At 42.0% G+C, this 20,721-nt stretch overlaps 1 protein-coding gene across 1 annotated transcript in view; it reads right to left on the minus strand.

Annotated features, from left to right (window-relative positions):
• The window catches only part of LOC113417205 (calsequestrin-2), a 58,860-nt gene that overhangs the window by 7,266 nt on the left and 30,873 nt on the right, over window positions 1–20,721 (minus strand). The window contains exons 6-9 of the mRNA XM_026675461.2: window positions 20,551–20,681; window positions 18,666–18,711; window positions 3,458–3,512; window positions 2,585–2,685 (exon numbers count right to left, since the gene is read on the minus strand). Coding sequence (XP_026531246.1) covers window positions 2,585–2,685; window positions 3,458–3,512; window positions 18,666–18,711; window positions 20,551–20,681 — 333 coding nt within the window. The remainder of the gene's footprint in view (window positions 1–2,584; window positions 2,686–3,457; window positions 3,513–18,665; window positions 18,712–20,550; window positions 20,682–20,721) is intronic.

Genomic DNA, 20,721 nt, shown 5'->3' on the forward strand with positions numbered 1-20,721 from the left:
AACATAGCATTATTTAATACTACAGATAATTCTGTTGTTTTGCAAAGTGATCTTGATTATGTGTCTGAATGGTCATCTATTTGGCAACTTCAAATTTCTATTAATAAATGCTCTGTCTTACATATTGGTAAATGTAATCAGAATGTTAAGTATAAGTTTAGGTGATATTGATCTAGCAGATGACCCTCACTTTGTTAAAAACGTAGGTGTACCCATCTCTGACGACTTATGCTCCAAAGTTCATTGTAACAGCATTGCTAAAAAAGCACTACGATTTTTTAACTTAATTCTACAAAGTTTCTTTTCTGGAAACATAATATTGCTAACCAGAGCTTATAAAACTTATGCTAGACCAATCTTGGAGTACTGTTCAATTATTTGGAATCCCTACCATATATCTGATATTAGCACAAACAAGTGGGTTCAGAAGTACTTTACGAGGAAAGTTTTGAACTCTTCTGGACATAATCTATGCTACTAGGATCGAAATTCTTGGTTTGGATAACCTGGAACTGCGTCTCTTGCGATCGGAATTAGGTATTGCATACAAAATTGTATGTAGTAATGTTTTACCTGTAAATGATTTTTTTCTGTTTTAATCGCAATAATATGCACACAAACAACCATTTTAAACTCAATGTAAACCGTTCTAAACTTGACTATAAAAAATACAATGTTTGTAATAGAGTTGTGAAAATCTGGAATGTTCTACCTGATTCAGTTGTCTCAACTACAAATTTTCAGTGTTTTAGTCACAAATTGACTTCTGTGGACCTCACTTCATATTTCAGAGGTCCGTAAAAGGGGTTAGTGCATATGTTCATTAACATGCTTATCATCCCTGTCATTTTATTTTTATATTATTTGTGTTTTTGTTTTTGTTTGACAAATTATAAATAAATAAATAAAAATAAACATGGGCCAATGGAAGAAAATGTGGTTAGAAGGACTAAAATTCACATTGTATTACAATTTAAGCGAGAACGTTTATAGAATAATATGCCATTGGTATATGATAACAGAGAAATTATCTAAGATGTATAAAGGTACTTCTAATCAATACTGGACAGTTTACCATGCATGGGTAAACTGAAGAGCAGTGGTGGAATGCAGTATTGCAGGCTATTTCATCTCACTGCCAGGAGTTCAATCCTCACCGTGTCAGTCCTAGTTCCATCTTTAATGGGAGTCTTTAGGGCTGCAACAGCAATGGCTGGGCAAGCTGTGGGAACGGGAAGTGGGAGGTAGAGATAGTGTGGGGTGTGTAATCATAACAACATTCTTTCCCTTGGGAGTCAAGCAGAGGTGGTATTCAGCAGGTTCAAAACAGTTCTGGAGAACTGGTAGCGGAAATTTTGAGTAGTTCAGAGAACCGATAGCAGAAATTTTGACTGGTTTGAAATACCACCTCTGATTGACCCTTCCCCCATTTATTCTCTGCCTCCCGGGTCCCAGCTGATCGGCTGGGTCTTCTTTTGTTGCCCTGCACAGGAGAATGGAGCTGGAAAGCAGGTTAGTAGGGTGGGGAGAGAATGGGTATTTTACAGTATCCTTCCCCTATCATGCCCACCAAGCAACACCACACCCACCAAGCCACACCCACAGAATCGGTAGTAAAAAAAATTTGAATCCCTCCACTGGAGTCAAGGATGTCTCACCAGCACCTGAGGAGGAATATCTGGAAGTTGGCTGAAGTTGGGACAATGATTGGATTGGACCATGTGACATAAATGTACCCTAACTCTGTAAACTGCTTAGAAGTGCTGCAAAGCACTGTGAGGTGGTACATAAGTCTAAGTGCTATTGCTAGTGCTATGGTGAACCTGCAAAAACCAAAAACAATTGGATACAAAATCACATGATGATACAAACAATTTTAAAAGCCAATATTCGGATGAAACCAGAATTTGTTAAATTGGGACTTATGGGTAACAATTTAGAAAAGACCTACGGAAGGCTGATTTTATATATGGTAACTGTAGCAAGACTATTATGCACAAAATTGGAAAAATAATGTAATATCCACAATGGAGGAGTAGATTGTTAAGATGGTAGAACTTGTGCAAATGGCAAAAATGATCTATTTCATCAGGAGTAAGACAATAAGTACTTTTATGAAGGGCTGGAAGAATGGAATCACTTATGGATTAGTTGATTAGAAAAGGATGAATATGGGTAGAAGAGAATCATGTAATTTTAAAGAGGGAGGAGAGATAATAAGTTTGTAACTGCTGTAATGATCAGAAGTCATTTCTTTATATATTTTCCTTTTTTCTATCTGCATTGTTTCTTATATTTTTTCTTTTCTTAATCTTATATTATATAATTTCACGTTTACCTTTTCCACATGTAAAATTATTTACTACTAATTATATACAATATAAAAAAGAATACTAGAATATAGGCATACATATTAATACTTACAAGTCTGAAAGTCATATATTAAATTCATTTTGGATTTTTTTCTTCAATTGATTGCAATTCTTTGCTCTCTATTATACATGGAATTTGTATGTACGACATGTACGTCAATGTAAGTGTGTAAAAAATGAGAAGGGACCAGCTGGGAAATAGGGCTACTTACCAGAGGAAAATCATCAGGATCAATCCAGACAATGCTTAGATCAGGATTATCAGTGTTGTCTTTGGCAACCTGCTTGACAATTTCCAGGAATTCGAAGCCATCTGAAAATATAATAACAGTTAAGCAATTACCTTGTGGATTGCTCTGCAGAAGAATACTTGGGTGTTTATAGTAATCAGACAAGAATAGCATATTCCAAGCAACTACAATCACATGAGGAAAAATTATTTTCAGTGTACCATTTCTCAGTCCCACCATTTCACTAGTGGTTCACTGTCTGCTTTTAAATTTGGATGGTACCTGCCAAGTCCTTTTTGCAGACACTAAACTGAGTTCAGCCTACTCAGAACTGGAATGGAAGACTTTCTGGTGAAGAACTTTTTTTTGCCTATTTCTAATGTTACACATACTGTATCACAGGGGAGTAAATGTCCCCAGAATGAGAGCGAAGATGGTTCCAGTTACATATGAAACACAGAGCAGGAGGAGAACAGCTAATGAATTAGCAATTAAAGCTTTATTGCAAATGAAACATTTCAGAGATTATGTTGAAATGCTCAGATAAATGTTTTTTATTTCAAAGTTGATTCCCTAATTATTTGCATAAAGGAAAAATGCAAAAATGCATACAGCCACCTTTCCTCCTCTAAAAGAATGGGAGTATACTATATATGCCTCTCTTTCAAGCTAACTTCTCCTACATCTGAAGAATGGAACATAGTTAATGGTGGTGAATATCTATAATCAGCATACATTTTGATGCCATAGGACATTTTCTTGTAATAGACAGATGACAGACAGAATGTCATCACCTGACAGCAAAGTTTTATCTTCTTTACACCAAGACTTGCAACAAGCCTACATGTTTTGTACCTGGATCATCTTCTTCAGCAAATGCCACAATGTGAATTCCATCTAGATCATCTTCCTACATGCAAAAAACATATTCTGATGAGTCCATCATTAATTGTGAAGTATATAATATCACCAAAACATACATACATCACAGACTGCTGTTATGTGGTTCCAAATTGACTTTACTAGAGAGACAGATAAACTTAGGAAGACAAGGTAGAAGTATTGGTTATGTTTATCCTGAAAATGAGAAATACTGTAGGGAGAGTTGGAAGGATCCTTTGAGGTCTTCTACCAGGGGACCAGGAGTGGATTGCTGCTGGTTCGTACCAGTTCAGGCGAACTGGTTGTTAATTTTATGGCCAGTTCAGCAAACCGGCAAATCCCACCACTGGCTGGGCCCGTGCAGGACTGCCCAATCCTGCCCTGCCCCACCTAACCTCACCCCACCTCATAGATTTGCCCACTCCTCGCCTCATCTCCTTTGGCCACTCACATCTGGCTTCCTTGCTCACTTGCCAGCCTTTGCCAGCTCGTCCTGTGCGGCCCAGCTCCGGTTCCCTTGCTATTCTCCGGCTTCTTCACTCCCTAGTTTTAGGTAAGTTGATGTGGCCTGTGGGGTGAAGGGGTGGTGAGGCTCCGATGGCCGCCTTTCGGCCCTTTGGCCAGGTCCAACTCTCAAGTTCCACGCACACCTGCTGCACGAGGCCCAGGTGATCAGCCACCTTTCAGCCTTTATGGGCCAGGCACAACTCTCGGGTTCTGCATATACCTGCTGCATAAGGCCTGGGGCCCAGGTGATCAGCTACCTTTCAACCTTTACTGGCCAGGTCCAACTCTCGGGTTCTGTGTGCTCTTGCCGCACAAGGCCCGAGGATTGGAGGGTACAGAGTCTCCGACAGCTGCCTTTCAGGCTTGCCACACTTGGCCAGAGGCTCGGGGTGGGGAACGCAACAGGAGCGTACCTTGCTGGCAGCGCCATTTCCTCATTTGCAAACTGCAGTAGAGAGAAGTTCCTTTCTTGCTGGGTGCAGGCGCTTCCTTCAGTTCTCGTTGGTTCTGCACTTGCTTGCCTTGGTCACTCAAGGAGACACACAACTGAGACACTGGCCCAGCCTGGCTGCTTGTCTCCGCTGCTTCTGTTGCCACTTCCATGGGCTGCACAAGATGTTGCGAGAGCTCTCGCAACATCTTGTGTAGCCCAATACGAGCTCCACACAGTGACCGCTATTCACAGCCACTGGCAACAGCAGTGGTGGCAGCTGAGTTGTGCTTGGGGCAGAGAGCAGGTTGCGCATTTCCCCAAACTAGGCTTGGCATTCAGATGCAAAAAAGGCCAGATTCCGGAAGTAGCATCCTGCTGTTTCCAGCTGCATTAGGCAGCGGCAGTTTCAGAAGAAGAGAGAAGCAACCAGATTCCTTATAGGTATGTGAAGATCAGTTCAGCCTTATTATTTTTATTTCTAAGAATGCCTAGCTTATTCAAACCCAGATATTTTTTAATGAATTTTTCCTTAAGCCAACAATTAAGCAGCTTAAGTCAACAATTAAAAAAAATAGAATTTTTTTTAAAAAACTGATATTATAACTGTAGTTTTTGAAATCTATTTTGACTTGATCAAGCAATTTTTTAAAAACAGGCAGGGTTATTGTTTTTTAAATTCCTTCATCAAGTCAAAATAGATTTTAGAAACTACAGTTACTATATCAGTTTGAATTTTCTTTTAATTTTTCTATTTCTTTAATTGTTGACTTAAGTTGTTTTATTGTTGGCTTAAGAAAAAAAAAACATTGAAAAAGTCTGGATTTGAATAAGATGCAAAGTAAGTTGCTCCCTAGCACTAATTTCAGTGACTCCTTACAGAACGCCTGCAACATCCATTTTTAAAAATGGTTTAAGCATGGAATTCCATGCAGGACAAAGCTGCTATTATGAGTGTAAAAAAGGCCTTTGCAAAAGTATTTAAAAGTAACTTTATGGTAACTTTGCAAGAACAAAAGGCTGGGCTCAGTCCTTGATGGCCCATTAGCAAAGATGGGAGGAAACTCAGCTCTGCCTCCATGTTATATTTCTCTTTTAGGGGAAATATTCTGCCTTTATAATATTTTCTAAAATATTTCATTTTTCTAGGAGAGGGGAGGGTGCTAACTTCCAACACTACCATAATGGACTTTTAAATACTTTGAAAAGGCTCATGTTACACTCAGAATGGCAGCTTTGTACTGCTTGAAATTCTATGCTTAAACCATTCTTAAAAACTGATGTTTTTTTTTAAAAAAGAAAGCCTGCAACATGGCAAAGAAGCAGCAGCTGGGACTCACCACCCTGTTCTTTGCGCCAGGATGCACCCCATTGCCTGCTGCGCCGGAGCGGAAGAAATAATAAACAACTTTTTGGTACATACCTTTTTTTAGGTAAATCAGGGCAAAGTAGCAACGTCGAGTTGGCCACGCCCACCCAGGCACACGCTCACCCACCCAGGCTCACTCAGGCACATGACCACCCAGCCAGTCATTAGGGCAGAGAACTTGTTAAAAAAATTTGTAGCCCACCCCTGCAGGGGACCCTTTACCATAATAGATAAATGGTTGTCCAATCTCTTCTTAAATATCTCCAGTGAAGGAACACCACAACCTAAGTTCTGGAAGCAAACCATTCCATTGTTTTCACCGTCAAGAAATTTCTTTTTAATTCTAGGTTGGATCTCCCTTCAATATTTTCCATTACTTACTTTTGTTTTTTCTTGCTCTGCCCTCAGGTGCCTTGAAAAAAAGTTGACCCCCAATTCTTAAGTATTGGAAAACTGCTTTCATGTCACTCCTAGTCCTTCTCTTCGCTAAACTAGACATACCAATTTCCTGCAATCATTCATCATACACTTAAATCTTCAGTCCCCTTATCATCTTTGTTGTTTTTCTCTGTACTTTCTATAATTTCAATATCTTTTTTGTATCATGGCGATCAAAACTGGACACAGTATACCAAGTGTGATCTTATCAGTGCAATATAAAGCAGTACTAGCATTTCACATGATTTTGATATTATCTCTCTGTTGATGCAGCCTAGGACTATACTGGCTTTTTTGGCAGCTGCAGCACATTAAGTGGTTGTCCACTAGGACTCTTAGATCTGTCTCACAATTAGTGCTGTTGAGCCAGGTACCACATATTCTACATCTGTGCATTTGATTTTTCTTGCTAAAGACCTTACATTTCTCTCCTCTGAATTGCATTTAGGTGGATAGGGTCCAGTGCTGAAGTTGGTCAAGCTGCTTCTGGATCTTGAGTCTATCTTCTAAAATGTTGGCTATTACCCCCAGCTTGGTGTCATCTGCAAATTTGGTGAGCTCCCCTTCTATTTCCTCATTTAAATCATTTATAAAAATGCTGAAGAGTACTGGGCCTAAGACAGAACCTTGAGATACCCCACTGCATGCTTCCCTGCATTTAGAGGACTACATGTTGAGTGCAGTTTGTCTAGCAGTTGTGAATCCATGTGGTGGGGATGTTGTCTATCCCACATTATTCTATTTTACCAAAATTTAGGTAAGGTAGTCTACTTTGTCAAATGCCTTACTGAAGTATTTTAATATTAGAAGAGCTGTCTTATAGGACATTAAGCAATATCCTACAATGGGGCAAGAAACCATGGATATTTAATCTAAATTACACAGAAGTCAATTTCAATTGGACATTAAAAAATTATTCCCAGCAGTGAGAGCTGTTTAACCATGGTATATTTTCTCGGGTGAATTCTCTTCACTGGAGGTTTTTAAACAATAGCAATAACACTTAGCAATAGCACTTAGACTTATATACTGCTTCACAATGCTTTCCAGCCCTCTCTAAGCAGTTTGCAGTCAGCATGTTGCCCCCAACAACCTGAGTCCTCATTTTACCAACCTTGGAAGGATGGAAGGATGAGTTGAGCCAGTAAGAATCGAACTGCTGGCAGTCAGCAGAACTAGCCTGCAATACTGCATTCTAATCACTGCACCACCATGGCTCAGAGGTTCGGCAGAGGCTAGATGGCCATTTCTTTGGGAATATAAGTGGTGTACAGAGCTGGAGTTTCTTTTGAACCAAGATATTCTATGATTTTAAATTACTTAAATCATTGCAAACCTGGTGATTACAGGAATCAAATGAAGTTTTCACCTTCTGGATTAATATTCAGTTATTTTGTAGTAAACATAGTTTTGTCAAGTAAGAGATTTGGAGTTAATAATAATAATAAAAAGAGGAAGAAGAAGTTTCCTGACAGTCAGAAGAATTAATCAATGGAACTGTCAGATCCGTTTATCTGTCATTTCTTCAGTGGAAGAAGAAAAGTGGAGGCTGATAAAGAAATCCTTTCTTGATGTAACCTGAATATATTTAATCTTATATCGAATTTGTATAACCCACATATGATACAATGGAGGGAGAAAAGCCAGATGGCCAGAACTATCCCTTCTGAGAGGCACAGCCAGGAGATGAGAAGATCATAAAAATTCCACAGTGAGATGGGTCCTGGGAATCTCTTGAAAAGTTCATTCTAAAAACGGGGTGGGGGGAAATTAGGTATGCCCTGGGAAACTGTGAAAAAGATCGTTCCTTACAAAAGGAGTGGGGAGGAATTAACATACTGGCTTTTGTTTCACTAAATACACATCGAGATAAGGGGAGGGGTTCTAAACTCCCTTATGTATCCCTGTATGCCTGAGAGACCTCAGACGCTGCTTTGAACTCCTACAGGAATTGTCTCATCTCAATAAAGGATTCCTTTTTGATACATTTTGATACGTTTTCAGATACATTTTGATATGTTTTCAGAAGTTCATTCTAGTTGAGTGAATGGGAAAAGTTATGTAGCCTGACATAAAACACCGTCTGCAATAGAGGTCAGCCCGGAGAGGAATTAAAAAAAACAAAAACCTTCACTCTACTGAGAGGACCCTGCAAGAAAGGAAAATATCTGAGTACAGCAAGGACCAAGGGAAGCCGAATACTGGGGAGAAACATCGTCAGTTACCCAGCCAGATACTGACTTGGTGCACCCCATCGAAGACAGCAAGGCTGCCTACGAAACCTCCACCAAGCCCCAGGTCTATAGGTGTAGGAAAAAGAGACAGCTGGGATGGAAGAACCAGAGGAGTAACCTTCACCCGGGGCAATCGTAAACCTGGGTGGAAATTGGAGCTGGAGGCCCTATCGAATCAGGAAGAATGGGACGAGGAGCCACCGGCCGACAACCGAATAAATCACCTCATGAGGGAAGCCCTGGAGAACCTCAAGGTGAGGGATGCACCAGGGCGACAAGGCAGGAGAGCGAGGGAACCAGAAAATGAGAGAACCTGAGCTGCCACCCCGGATCCAGCAGAGATTGAGCGGGCAGAGGGACAAGCCGAAGAACCAGCAGCCATACCAGGTACCCGACCCCTAAATGCCCTGGGATCAGGGGATTAACCCTGGCCAACTCAGAGACATACAACTGCAGAGGAAGATCCCACCCTTGTGGGAAAAATTTGATGGAGACCCTCAGAAACTGGGATTTTTGCTGGTGCAAGTGCTCACCTACATGCAAGAATATGGGAGGGATTTCCCAACCCAGGGGTCCCGAATACGAATCGTCACCCTGGCCCTTGAAGGGGCAGCAGCCAGATGGATGGTGATGCTCCACAACGTCAATGTCCCAGAATTAAGGAACCTTGAACACTTCATGACAGCCTTACCCCACCGCTTCGAGGACCCCCTCACCGATAGAAAAGCCCGCGACCGCATTAGAGTCATAAAACAAGTCCGTCGCCCAGTAGCAGAATACACCGAGGAATTTCATGACCTGGCCAGCCGGGTAGACTAGCCAGAGGATATCCTAGTCTGTTGGTTCAAAGATGGACTAAAGGATGACCTATACGCTGCCTGCCTGGCCCGTGGGGCCCCAAACCTGTTGCACGAATGGTACATGATGGCAGAGGAGGCGGAGATAGACATGACTCGAAACTGGTACCACAGTGGCAAGTGTTGGAAAAAATCCCCACCCCTGGGGAAATGGGAAGTCTTCAAACCCCAATCCACCATGACTCCAAGAACGTCTGGTTGCTTTAAGTGTGGAAAGGAGGGACACCGCGCAGCAGAATGCTGTTTGAAGACCCCTGCCAGAAAGCTAGACCACCCAGCAGGGGGGAAACCCAGAACATCCAGCCCTCAAGGAAAGGAGACTGGCCTGAGGGGCCGAGTAGATGTGGGATTCCGATCCCCCACCAACCCAGAGGAAGAACCCCCAATGCTCCAAGGGGACCTGAGCCAGTCTGAAAGCAATCCAGAAGATGACCCACTGGTAAGCAATCCAATTGAACCAAGCACCCTACCTCTGAGACTGTTTATCCCCAGCCGAGGGAAGGGGGAGGAAGTTGCAGCGTTGATGGATTCGGGATGTACCTGATGCCTAATAAATCCCTCCCTTGCAGAGAAATTGGGGATCCAACTGAAAGAAATGGAAAATCCCATCGCTTTCTGCCAATTAGATGGAACGATAGTGGGGGGGGGGGAGCCAGCCAGGTTTACCACAGAACCATTGAAAATAAGACTAGGGAACCATAGGGAAATGCTCACATTCATTGTAGCCCTGGGAATGGAAGAGCTGCTAGTCCTAGGTCTCACATGGCTGCAGAAATGGAATCCAAAAATAAATTGGAGGACAGGAACCATACAATTCCAGAGAGACATAACATTTGCAAATAGCTCAGAGGAAAGGATAAAGAAAGGGACAGAGAACAGAGAGTCAGCCATGACCGGACAGTCGGCTGAACCCATTAACATCCCCAATGAGTACCAGGATCTGGCCCAAGCATTTAGTGAGGAAGCTTGTGATGAACTCCCACCCCATCGAGCCACAGACTGCGCTATCGAAATCCTACCAGGGGCTAAACTTCCAAAACCACAAATGTACTGCATGTCTCCCAGAGAACTGAAAGAACTTAGAGCATTTATCGATAAAAAATTTAAAAAGGGGTTTAATTGAACCTGCCCGACCAAAAATAGCTGCCCCAGTGTTATTCCATGAAAAGAAAGATGGCTCAGCACGCTTGTGCATTAATTACAAAAAATTGAACGCAATTTGCATAGAGAATATGTATCCACTACCCCTCATGAAGGACATGTTAGCCCACCTCTTGAAAGGAATTTTTTTTTCAAAGTTAGACCTACAAGAGGCATATTACCGCATCAGAATAAAGGAAGGGGATGAGTGGAAGACAGCTTTTAACACACCATTCGGATGCTACCAATTTAAAGTGCTCCCCTTTGGACTGCAAGGAGCGCCTGCCATGTCTATGCTCAATGAAACCCTTCATGAATTTTTATATAAAAGGGTTCTAGTGTATCTTGATGATATTTTAATCTACACAGAAATGATGGAAGAACACATCAAGCTACTCCGTGCAGGCCTCACAAAACTCTTAGATGCTAAACTATATGCAAAACTCTCTAAATGCGAATTCCACCAAGAAAAAATTGACTATTTGGGGTATAGAATATCCCATGAGGGAATAGAGATGGACCCACAGAAAGTAAAAGCTGTACTGGGCCCACCGCACACCCACAAACAACTGCAAAGCTTCCTGGGGTTTGTGAACTTTTATCACCAATTCATTCTAGCTTTTGCAAACATCGCCCTCCCTATCACGAACTTGCTAAAAATGAAAGGGGGGGAGAAACCCAAACCAAGGCAACCCCTTATCTGGACAATGGAATGCCAAGCGGCATTCGAGAAACTCAATCATCTATTCTCAGCAGAACCAGTCCTTAAGTACCCAGATCCCGAACAACCTTTTGTCATCCAAGCAGATGCCAGTGATGTTGCAGTTGGAGCTGTTCTCCTCCAAAAGAATGGAAGTGGACAATTACAACCATGCACTTATACATCCAAGAAACTGACGGAAACCGAGCAAAGATGGGCCATATGGGAGAAAGAGGCATATGCTGTGCGGTGGGCAATGCTCACATGGAAACATTTCCTGGAAGGAAACCAAATCCCCTTTGAAGTATGGACTGATCACAAAAATCTGTAAGCCCTGAAAAATCCACGGAAACTCTCCGAAAAACAAGCAAGGTGGGCTCAATACTTTAAACGTTTTAATTTCACTCTCAAATATTTTCCTGGGAGAAAGAACTTCTTAGCAGATACACTGTCCAGAAAACCCCAATACAACAGCAAAAAAATTGAGGTTATAAAACCGATGATCCAACCGACCCAACTAGCAGCCAAAGTAATCATCCAGGCACAAGAGAAAAAAAATCATCACTGACTGAAGACACAACGACGTCAATATTTAAGGAGGCACTACTTAAGGACGACTGGCTCCAGGCCAACAAAAACACTTTATTTCTCAAAGATGGACTGGCTTGGGTAGAGAACAAACTTTATGTCCCTGCAAGCCAGAGAATGGACCTCATGAAACGCTGCCACGACTCCAAAATAGCAGGACACTTTGGGTTTGTAAAAACTCTACACCTCATCAAAAGACAATTTTGGTGGCTGTCCCTCAAAAAGGACATTGAAAGCTATGTTGCGAGCTGCCCCACCTGTGCTGCTGCAAAGAGAAGACAAGGGAAATCTCCTGGACTTTTACAGACAGTAGCAGACCCTTCTGCTCCCTGGAAAGAGATCTCTATGGACTTTATAGTGGAGCTTCCTGAAAGTGCTGGAAATACTGTCATTTGGATTGTAACTGATCTTTTTCCAAACAGGTTCACTTTATTCCATGCCAAAGATCCCAACTGCCAAGGCATTGCCAAAGACCTTTCAAACATCTACTCGCCTACATGGAGCTCCCCAACGGATTATCTTAAAATTTACGGTCCTTACAGTTAACACCAAATTTTGTTGGCGTTTTACCCTATGCTCCAGTAATAACCCACGTGTTTGGTCAGAGAATCAACTCCCAAAACGGATCACTTAGGCAGATTCATCCAGTATTTCACTGTAGCTTGATCAAACCAGAGATCACTTCAAACCTCTGACCCCCCCCTTCCCACACCTCCAACCCCCATCACGGTACATGGGGAACAACATTTTGAAATTAAAGATATCCTTGATTCACGCACTCACCGTGGATCCACACAATATTTAGTAGCTTGGAAACACCTTCCTTCCTCAGAAAATGAGTGGGTAGCCAAACAACACATAAAAGCACCCACATTATACGTAAGTTCCACCAAAAATACCCTGATAAACCATCCTGAATTGCAAATGTAATGCATGATTTTTATTTTTTCCAGGTAGACCTATCTGTTTTTTAAGGAGGGTAGGATGTCAGATCCGTGTATCTGTCATTTCTTCAGTGGAAGAAGAAAAAGGGGGTGGAGGCTGATAAAGAAATCCTTTCTTGATGTAACCTGAATATATTTAATCTTATATCGAATTTGTATAACCCACACATGATACAATGGAGGGAGAAAAGCCAGATGGTCAGAACTATCCCCTCTGAGAGGCACAGCCAGGAGATGAGAAGATCATAAAAATTCCACAGTGAGATGTGTCCTGGGAATCTCTTGAAAAGTTCGCTCTAAAAAGGGGGTGGGGGGAAATTAGGTATGCCCTGGGAAACTGTGAAAAAGATCGTTCCTTACAAGAGGGGTGGGGAGGAATTAACATACTGGCTTTTGTTTCACTAAATACACATCGGGATAAGGGGAGGGGTTCTAAACTCCCTTATGTATCCCTGTATGCCTGAGGGACCTCAGACGCTGCTTTGAATTCCTACAGGAATTGTCTCATCTCAGTAAAGGATTCCTTTTTGATACCTTTTGATACGTTTTCAGAAGTTTGTTCTAGTTGAGTGAATGGGAAAAATTCTGTAGCCTGACAGGAACGGTTTAACGATGGAGGCTCCATCCCTGGAGGTTTTTAACAAGAGACTAGTCAGCTGTTTGTCTAGAATGGTACAGGGTCTTCTGCTCCAGCAGGGGGTTGGACTAGCAGACCTCCACAACCTCCAAAGCCTCTATATAACTCTGTTATTCTCTTTTCTGTATTTTATAAAGGCAACTTGTGAAAAATTGATATTAAAAATCAAGTCTGGGACAGATTTTCTTCCACAAAAGTAGCATCCAAACCTTGGGCAGCTGGGTTCTGTGAAAATTATATTGGCAAAAGCTCCCGGAGTTGGCAGGGAGGATGTTTATTGTGCACCTGCTACAAACGTCACCTTGGAATTATACCATGGAAAACCCTCATGTTCCTTGTGTCCCGCCAATCCCAGCTTTCAATTTCAATTGGTATTAATGCAAGAGGGAAAAAAATCCATCTAAATGCTAATGTCTTTCCCCTCTGAGTCCAAAAGTGACAGAATCCCATAAAATGAAGAATTAAAAGAATAAGTGGAAAACATTGGTGGAGAGGTAGGAGAGAGAGATTGTAAGATCAAGGCTTCAGCTGGGGAATCAGAGTCTGAGAGGGATGTTTAGAGTAGATTTATGACTGAAATTGGAGCAAAAGTAGTCCAAGGTAGTATAGCCTTCTGTGCTTCTTTCTTGTTTTCCCCATACTCCCCCACTCAATCTCAAGCTGTCTTAACACAAGCACAATGCCAGAGTCGATAACTCATTAAACAAAAAGACCCAGCTCTTCTTTCCAGTGCAGTGGAAGAAGTTTTTTTTCCAGGTTTTTGTAGAGTGAATATAATTATTTACCAGACCCTATAAACTGCTATTCAATTCAGTGGCAACAAAGCAAAATTCTATCTACCACAGTGACATGCACATTTTAGTGAGTCAATCTACCCATTCCAATCCCTATGTGATCTGTGCTGATTGACAACCGTTCCAGATATTCTGAGGCAAAGCCAAAATTGCTTAACTGGAAGTGGTAAAGTTTGCACCTCAGATCTTCACTGAGTTCAAATTACACCTTATGCAGGGGTGGGCTGCTACCAGTTCTCCCCAGTTCAGGCAAACCAGTTGTTAATTTTATGGCCAGTTCGGCAAACCGGCAAATCCCACACCTGATTGGCCCCACCCACCCCACCCCTCTCCTCCCAGGAGTCTCCGTACAACCTGTTTTGGATTCCAGGTAAGTGCAGGGCCTGCATGGAGGTTCAAGGAGTGAAAAATGAGTCTTCCAGAGGCTCCAGAAGGCTGTTTCCAGCCTCCAGAGGGCCTCCAGAGCCCAGGGAGGCCATTTTTGCCCTCCCTCGAGGAAAGCCTCTGGAGCCCAGGGAGGGGGAAAAATGGGCCTCCCGGAAGTTCCGGAAGGCCAGATTTCAGAGGGCCTCCGGAGCTTGAGGAGGCCATTTTCACCCTCCCAGAAGCTTGAGGAAAGCTTCTGGAGCCTGGGGAGAGTGAAAACGCCCCCCACCATGGTGCAGGAGGCCAACTAGGCCACACCCATCATGGTCACCCCCACCCAGCAACCAGGCAGAGAACTGGTTGCTAAATTTTTTGAAGCCCAGCCCACCCCTGACCTTAGGTGAATGGTATTAACAGAAATCCTCACAACCTAGGATCCATCTTCTCCTTCCATTCTAGATACAAGTGAGATGGTAAATTATGATTTTGGATGAAACTTCTACCTGCTCTTTGTGTTAAGAAAAAAATGTGCTGCTATTCTTTCCCATTGGAAGTTTTGGCCTCCGAAATGGATTTTCTACCTTCCATCTATGCAATTAAAAGAAGGTACCAGACCCCTCCAGACAGCCCCTGGTAATATCCTCCCCATTGCAGAAGTAATGCGGCATATTCCCCCAAAACTAACCAGTGATTTAACCAACAGAGGAAGAATAAAAGCTGGTTAAGAAACCAGTGCTCAGTCCATGTCTTTCCTTCTGTGCATTTTTGAGGTAGTCTGGAGGTGGGAGAAAAAGCAAGTCCTTGTCTAGTTTAAGAAGTCTGGCAAAATAGTATCAAGGCATCATAGTTCAAAGGCATTTCATGCAGTCCTTTATTCCATCGATGCACAAGAGAATCAGCTGGAGTTTCCAAGTTGATTCTCTTTTGGATAAATTGTCCCAATTCTCAATTTTGGATCTAAGATGCCAAAGCAACTTGGAGCTTGTAGACAAGACACTATCCTATTTTGCAACAAAGCAAAATTCTATCTACCACAGTGACATGCACACTTGCACTTGAAATGATGTTTTAGTGAGTCAATCTACCCATTCCAATCCCTATGTGATCTATGCTGATTGACAACCGTACTACTTCTCCCTCCCTTCCTCACAATTAATAAGCCATCTCAGAGCCCCAGGTGCCCTTACACTAGATTTCTGGATGGTAGCCAGCAATGTTTTAATTTTTTTTATTTTGCCTCACCCCAATGCAAACGCAGCAGAGCAAGGGTTCAGGGACGGGTCTTTGAGGATATTCCCTCACTGACCAGCTTAGGCGAATGCTTGCATCAGCCACAGGAGGGACAAAGAAGGAGGGATAATAAAGCATCGTAAAAGAAATTCTAAGAAATCTGATGCGTTAAAGACAGGAACTGCTGAGCCTTAACTCCTCAGAAGAAAACTGAGGAGCCAGGGACATGTAATTTATTGCGGGAAATGGAAATATTCGGGAGGGGGAGAGCAGTTCTGTAGCTATAATAAAGCAGAGATGGATCTCTTGTCTGAAAGGTTTTTTTTCAAGAGGCAACTAGACTTTGTTTTTCCTTAAAGATGTTTCACTTCTCATCCAAGATGCTTCTTCAGTTCCGACTCAAGAACTAAAGAACTAAAGAAGCTTCTTGGATGAGAAGCAAAACATCTATAAAGAAAAACAAAGTCCAATTGCCTTTTGAAAAAGCACCTTTGGGACAATCATGACCTAGATAACAGAATCTCCATAGACATTTATCCCTTATATAAAAGTTACAATGCATTTTAGCAATAGGCAAAGCCTGTCGTTAGTCTAGCTACATTCTCCTAGGAGAAAGTCAAAGAGTAAGGAGATGTGAGCTTGGGAAGAAATGCAAAATGATGATGATCATCATCACAAGGATCCTGGCATTCTAGGAACAACACAAGACCACAGATCCAGTTCCTAAACAGCACAAATCAGATGTGTGGCTGGAGCCTCAGACTGACTCTCTCTACAACTGACTCACAAAGTTTGGGCTTGAAACAGCTTTTTTTTTCTCCTCAGCTTTTAGGAGCTAAGAGACACAGAAGATCAGGGCCTGGATTCAGTGCTGTCTGTTAGAATGGTTTAAGTCTCAAACAGAGTTATAATTAGAGATATAAAGGGATGACTTGGGAATTTCTACAGGCAAAGCATGTTTTTTAAGAGACAAAAGACGCTGGGTTTGGAAAAGGAGGAATCTTTTCAGCTCTATTCTATTCTATCTCAGGTCTGAAGTGTGCTTAAAGGTTTAGCGCTGCTAAACTCCTCCTACTTCCTTCAGATCCCACTGCTAAAAGTTGTATCTGTGATGACAGAGGGAAACCTCTTTGATTAATGTTTTTAGTAACTAGTTTAGTAACTAAAGATTTGATTAATTTTTATTTTTGATTAATGTTTCTACTTCTTGAAGGAGCAAAGGAAGCTATGTACTGCCTAATCAGGGGTGGGATTCAAATTTTTTAACAACCAGTTCTGTGGGCATGGCTTAGGTGGTGGGTGTGGCTTGGTGGTCATGTGACTGGGTGGACATGGCTTGGTGGTCATGTTATTGGCTGGATGTGGCCAACTCAATATCACTCACATCGAGGCACACATCTCCTTGCCTGGCCTCTCAAGACTGTGGGGATGCTGCAACAGTTTTAAGTGTGAAAAATGGTCATAAGTCACTTTTTTCAGTGCCATTGTAACTTTAAATGGTCATTCCACACAAGCAAAGTACCAGCAAAGGAAGGAAAAAAAACTCCAGAGAAGTTCCTGAGACAGGAAGTCTAGTCCTGCCAAGAATGTAATCAGGGTTAACGGAGAGGCAGTTTCTGTAAACAACACCAGAATGTTTCCTTCCTGCCTTCCTTACAGGATTAGGCCAGTAATTTCTTCTAACAACCGTTCTCTGAACTGCTTAGAATGTTAACAATCGGTTCTAGTGAATAGGTGCGAACTGGTAGAATCCCACACCTGTGCCTAATATGAAAACTGGTTTAAACCTGTCAAGGACACAGCGGGCTTGAACATTATAATGTTCCTGAATATGAAGTTGAGAATATGATTAACAAGATCATACCAAGAGTATAATGGGACCTATGGAATGCTACATATTACATACTAAACTAAACTGAGCATGCATGCTCCATCAGAGATGTGTCAAATAATGTTAACAAATGAAAGAACCATTCCAAATCTTCTCCTCTTTTGGGTAGGGTGACTCTCCTTACTTGTGTACATAAATAAATAAATTTTAATCTATCTTTCTGAGTTGGGCAAACAGACTGACACCTGAATGGGATGAGAAGTGAAGGGCAGGAAGAATATGGATACAGAACAGCTTTCTATGTTCTCTTTTAATTGCATCATAATAAATGAAAAACCATCCTTAGCTCTTTCTAGATTTAAAATCCTTCCAACTATAAAAAATATAAAATAACAGGCAAAGCAAGGTGGCCCAACTGAAACTGACCCTTTTCTCTTCTGGCCATCTTTCTTAACTCATTTGGCCAGAGAAAGACTTCAGAAAGCAACTGTCAGCCTTTCAGGGTAGACAGACTTGAACACCTAAGTTATGAATACTAAAATATTCTGTTACTGCTACAATAACAGAATCTTGCAATCCTGTTTCTTCCATTTATCCTGAAGAGAATTAGGAACAGTCAAGTCTGAGACACTTTCTCAAATTCCAATCCTCCTTTGGACTCAGATTTCTCTGTCTGACCCTTGCTTTAGCTATAGCTCTTTATCCTCGTTCCTCAAGGTTATTCTCATGGCCCATTTCAGCAATCCAATGATAAGATAGGTAGGAACAGATACCCTTTTTGATACCCTGTACCAGGTTCCCTATGGCTTCATAGATTTGGACTATTGCTTTGAATTTTGTCTTGAAAGGGCAAAGCACTAGCATAATATGATCTCATTTACTGTTTGCTGGCATTATTTGAGCCAAATGAAATTTCTCGATCATTTTCAAGACTACTCATCTGTGTTGACATTGTAACAGTTGAAACATCAGTTTGGATGAGCATAAATGGCTATTGCATGAATAATCACACATCCAACCTACAAAGGCCTGCAGGACCCTATTTTAGCTTTTCAAACCAAACCAGGGCCTTTTTCATGTGAATATTAAATAAGGTTTACAACTTCCATCCCTTACCCAGATCTCAAACATGTCTTCAGGCTGCAACTTGCGCAATGTGGCTCTGAAAGGGAAACAAATGGCTTTCAGTTCCATTCAATTCTATTTCAATTCATAAGTGTAGGGAAGACAGATTCAGAAAGCATAACTGGCAGATGAGAAACCAGTTCCATAAAACATTACAGTCACTCTTCAACAAAAACACAAGGACTGGAGGATGTTCAGAGAAAAGCATCAACAGATGGTATTTACATGAACAACAGCAGTGTGTCAGGCTCATGGTATTATATACCCTTTTCCCTCCTTGTTTTCTTTGCTACCCATGTAGGTAGAACAGATTCTATTCCTAAGAGAATAGCAAAATCTTTATGTGAACTGGACATTCAAATAAACAATAAAATGAATACAGTAGGGAATGTAGACAAAGCCCTACAGATTAGAGTGTTGTGAGGTGAAGGCTTTTTGTACTACTTAATAGCAGAGGTGGGCTGCTGTAGGTTCACACTGGTTCGCATGAACCGGTAGTTAATTCTGCAAGTTCAGGGAACTGGTAAATCTCACCACTGACTGGCCACGCCCCCGCTCATTTTTTGGCCTGTTTTCCGGGCTGCTTTTTGGGCCTTTTGGGGGCAAAAAATGGCCTGAAAACAGCCTGAAAAATGGCCTGAAAATGCCCTGAAAAATGCCCCCCAAAATGCCATGTTTTGGGCCAGTTTTGGGGCCAGTTTTTGCCATTTTCAGGCCATTTTGGGGCCGTTTTCAGGTCATTTTTGCCAGTTTGGGGGCAAAAAACAGCCCGAAAAATGGTCTGAAAATGGCCCCAAAACACCTGAAAACAGCCCCAAAAATGGCTGGGGGAGGGGCCAGTGGTGGGATTCTATTTCTACTGAATTCTATTTCTGCCATTGAGGCAAGTGGCCGGGAGGCGGGGCTGGGTGTGATGTGTGATGGCACCCACCCAGTCACATAACCAACCGCCACGCCTACCCAGCCAGAGAACCGGTTGTTAAGTTATTCAAATCCCACCATCGCTTAATAGACCTCCACTGTTTTGTACTTTTCACAGATAGATAGAAACGTTGAAAGCATCCAACCATTAGATCCTCCTTTTCAGTTACCAAATGTATGTTAACTTTCTCCAGGTTTAGGGAGAACATGACAAAATGAAGCTTACAAAACACTAGCCATTAGAGATATAATAACTACCAAGCTCAGGAGGGGGAAAAAATATAAATTCACTGTTTTTCAATTATTAGCATTTGAATTTGACATGCATGTTTTGTGCAGACCGGTGTGAACACGTGTTGCCTCTCCTGCAGGAGCTGCATTGGTTACCGATTTGCTTCCGAGTGCAATTCAAGGTGCTGGATGTCAACTTTGAAGCCCTACATGGCTTGAGACCAGGTTATCTGAGGGACCACGTCTTGCCAGTTACATCCACCCAACTCACTAGAGCAGGCAGGTGAGGAATGTTGCGGGTTCCATCCTCTAAGAAGGTACGACTAGTGGGACCCAGAAGAAGTACTTTCTCAATGGTGGCTCCCTCTCTTTGGAATAGCATTCTTCAGAAATTAGACTGGCCTCAACTTTGACACTCTTTCGTAAGGCCCTGAAGATTTGGTTTTACCAGCAGGCCTGGGGAACCCAGAGTGGGATAGAGCCCAGCCCATCAAATGACTTATTTGACTATGTTGTTATCAGGCAGGGGGTTATTGTTTTTTTTTTCTATATTGTGTTTTATTGTTTGTAGCCATCTAGAGTCGCTGTGAGCGAGTAGGCAGCTATATAAAATAGATAGGCAGGCAGGCAGGCAGGCAGGCAGGCAGACAGGCAGGCAGATAGATAGATAGATAGATAATTGATAAAAATGTAGGCGAAATGATCCTTATGCCATTCTCTGTACCTTTTGTGTTCATTTACAAACTCAACCAATTCTTCTTCAGTATATGGCTTGTCAGGAACATGGATGGGATCATCCATAAATGGTTCATAGAAATCCACCTCATTTAGCTTTAGGCCCAATTTCTTGGCCACCTATTAGAAATGGGAAATGTTACATAGATAAATTATTGTA

This window comes from Notechis scutatus, chromosome 2, assembly GCF_049901735.1.
Source record: "Notechis scutatus isolate UNSWTSFEM ecotype Mainland chromosome 2, rNotScu1.2, whole genome shotgun sequence".
Taxonomy (NCBI): Eukaryota; Metazoa; Chordata; class Lepidosauria; order Squamata; family Elapidae; genus Notechis; species Notechis scutatus.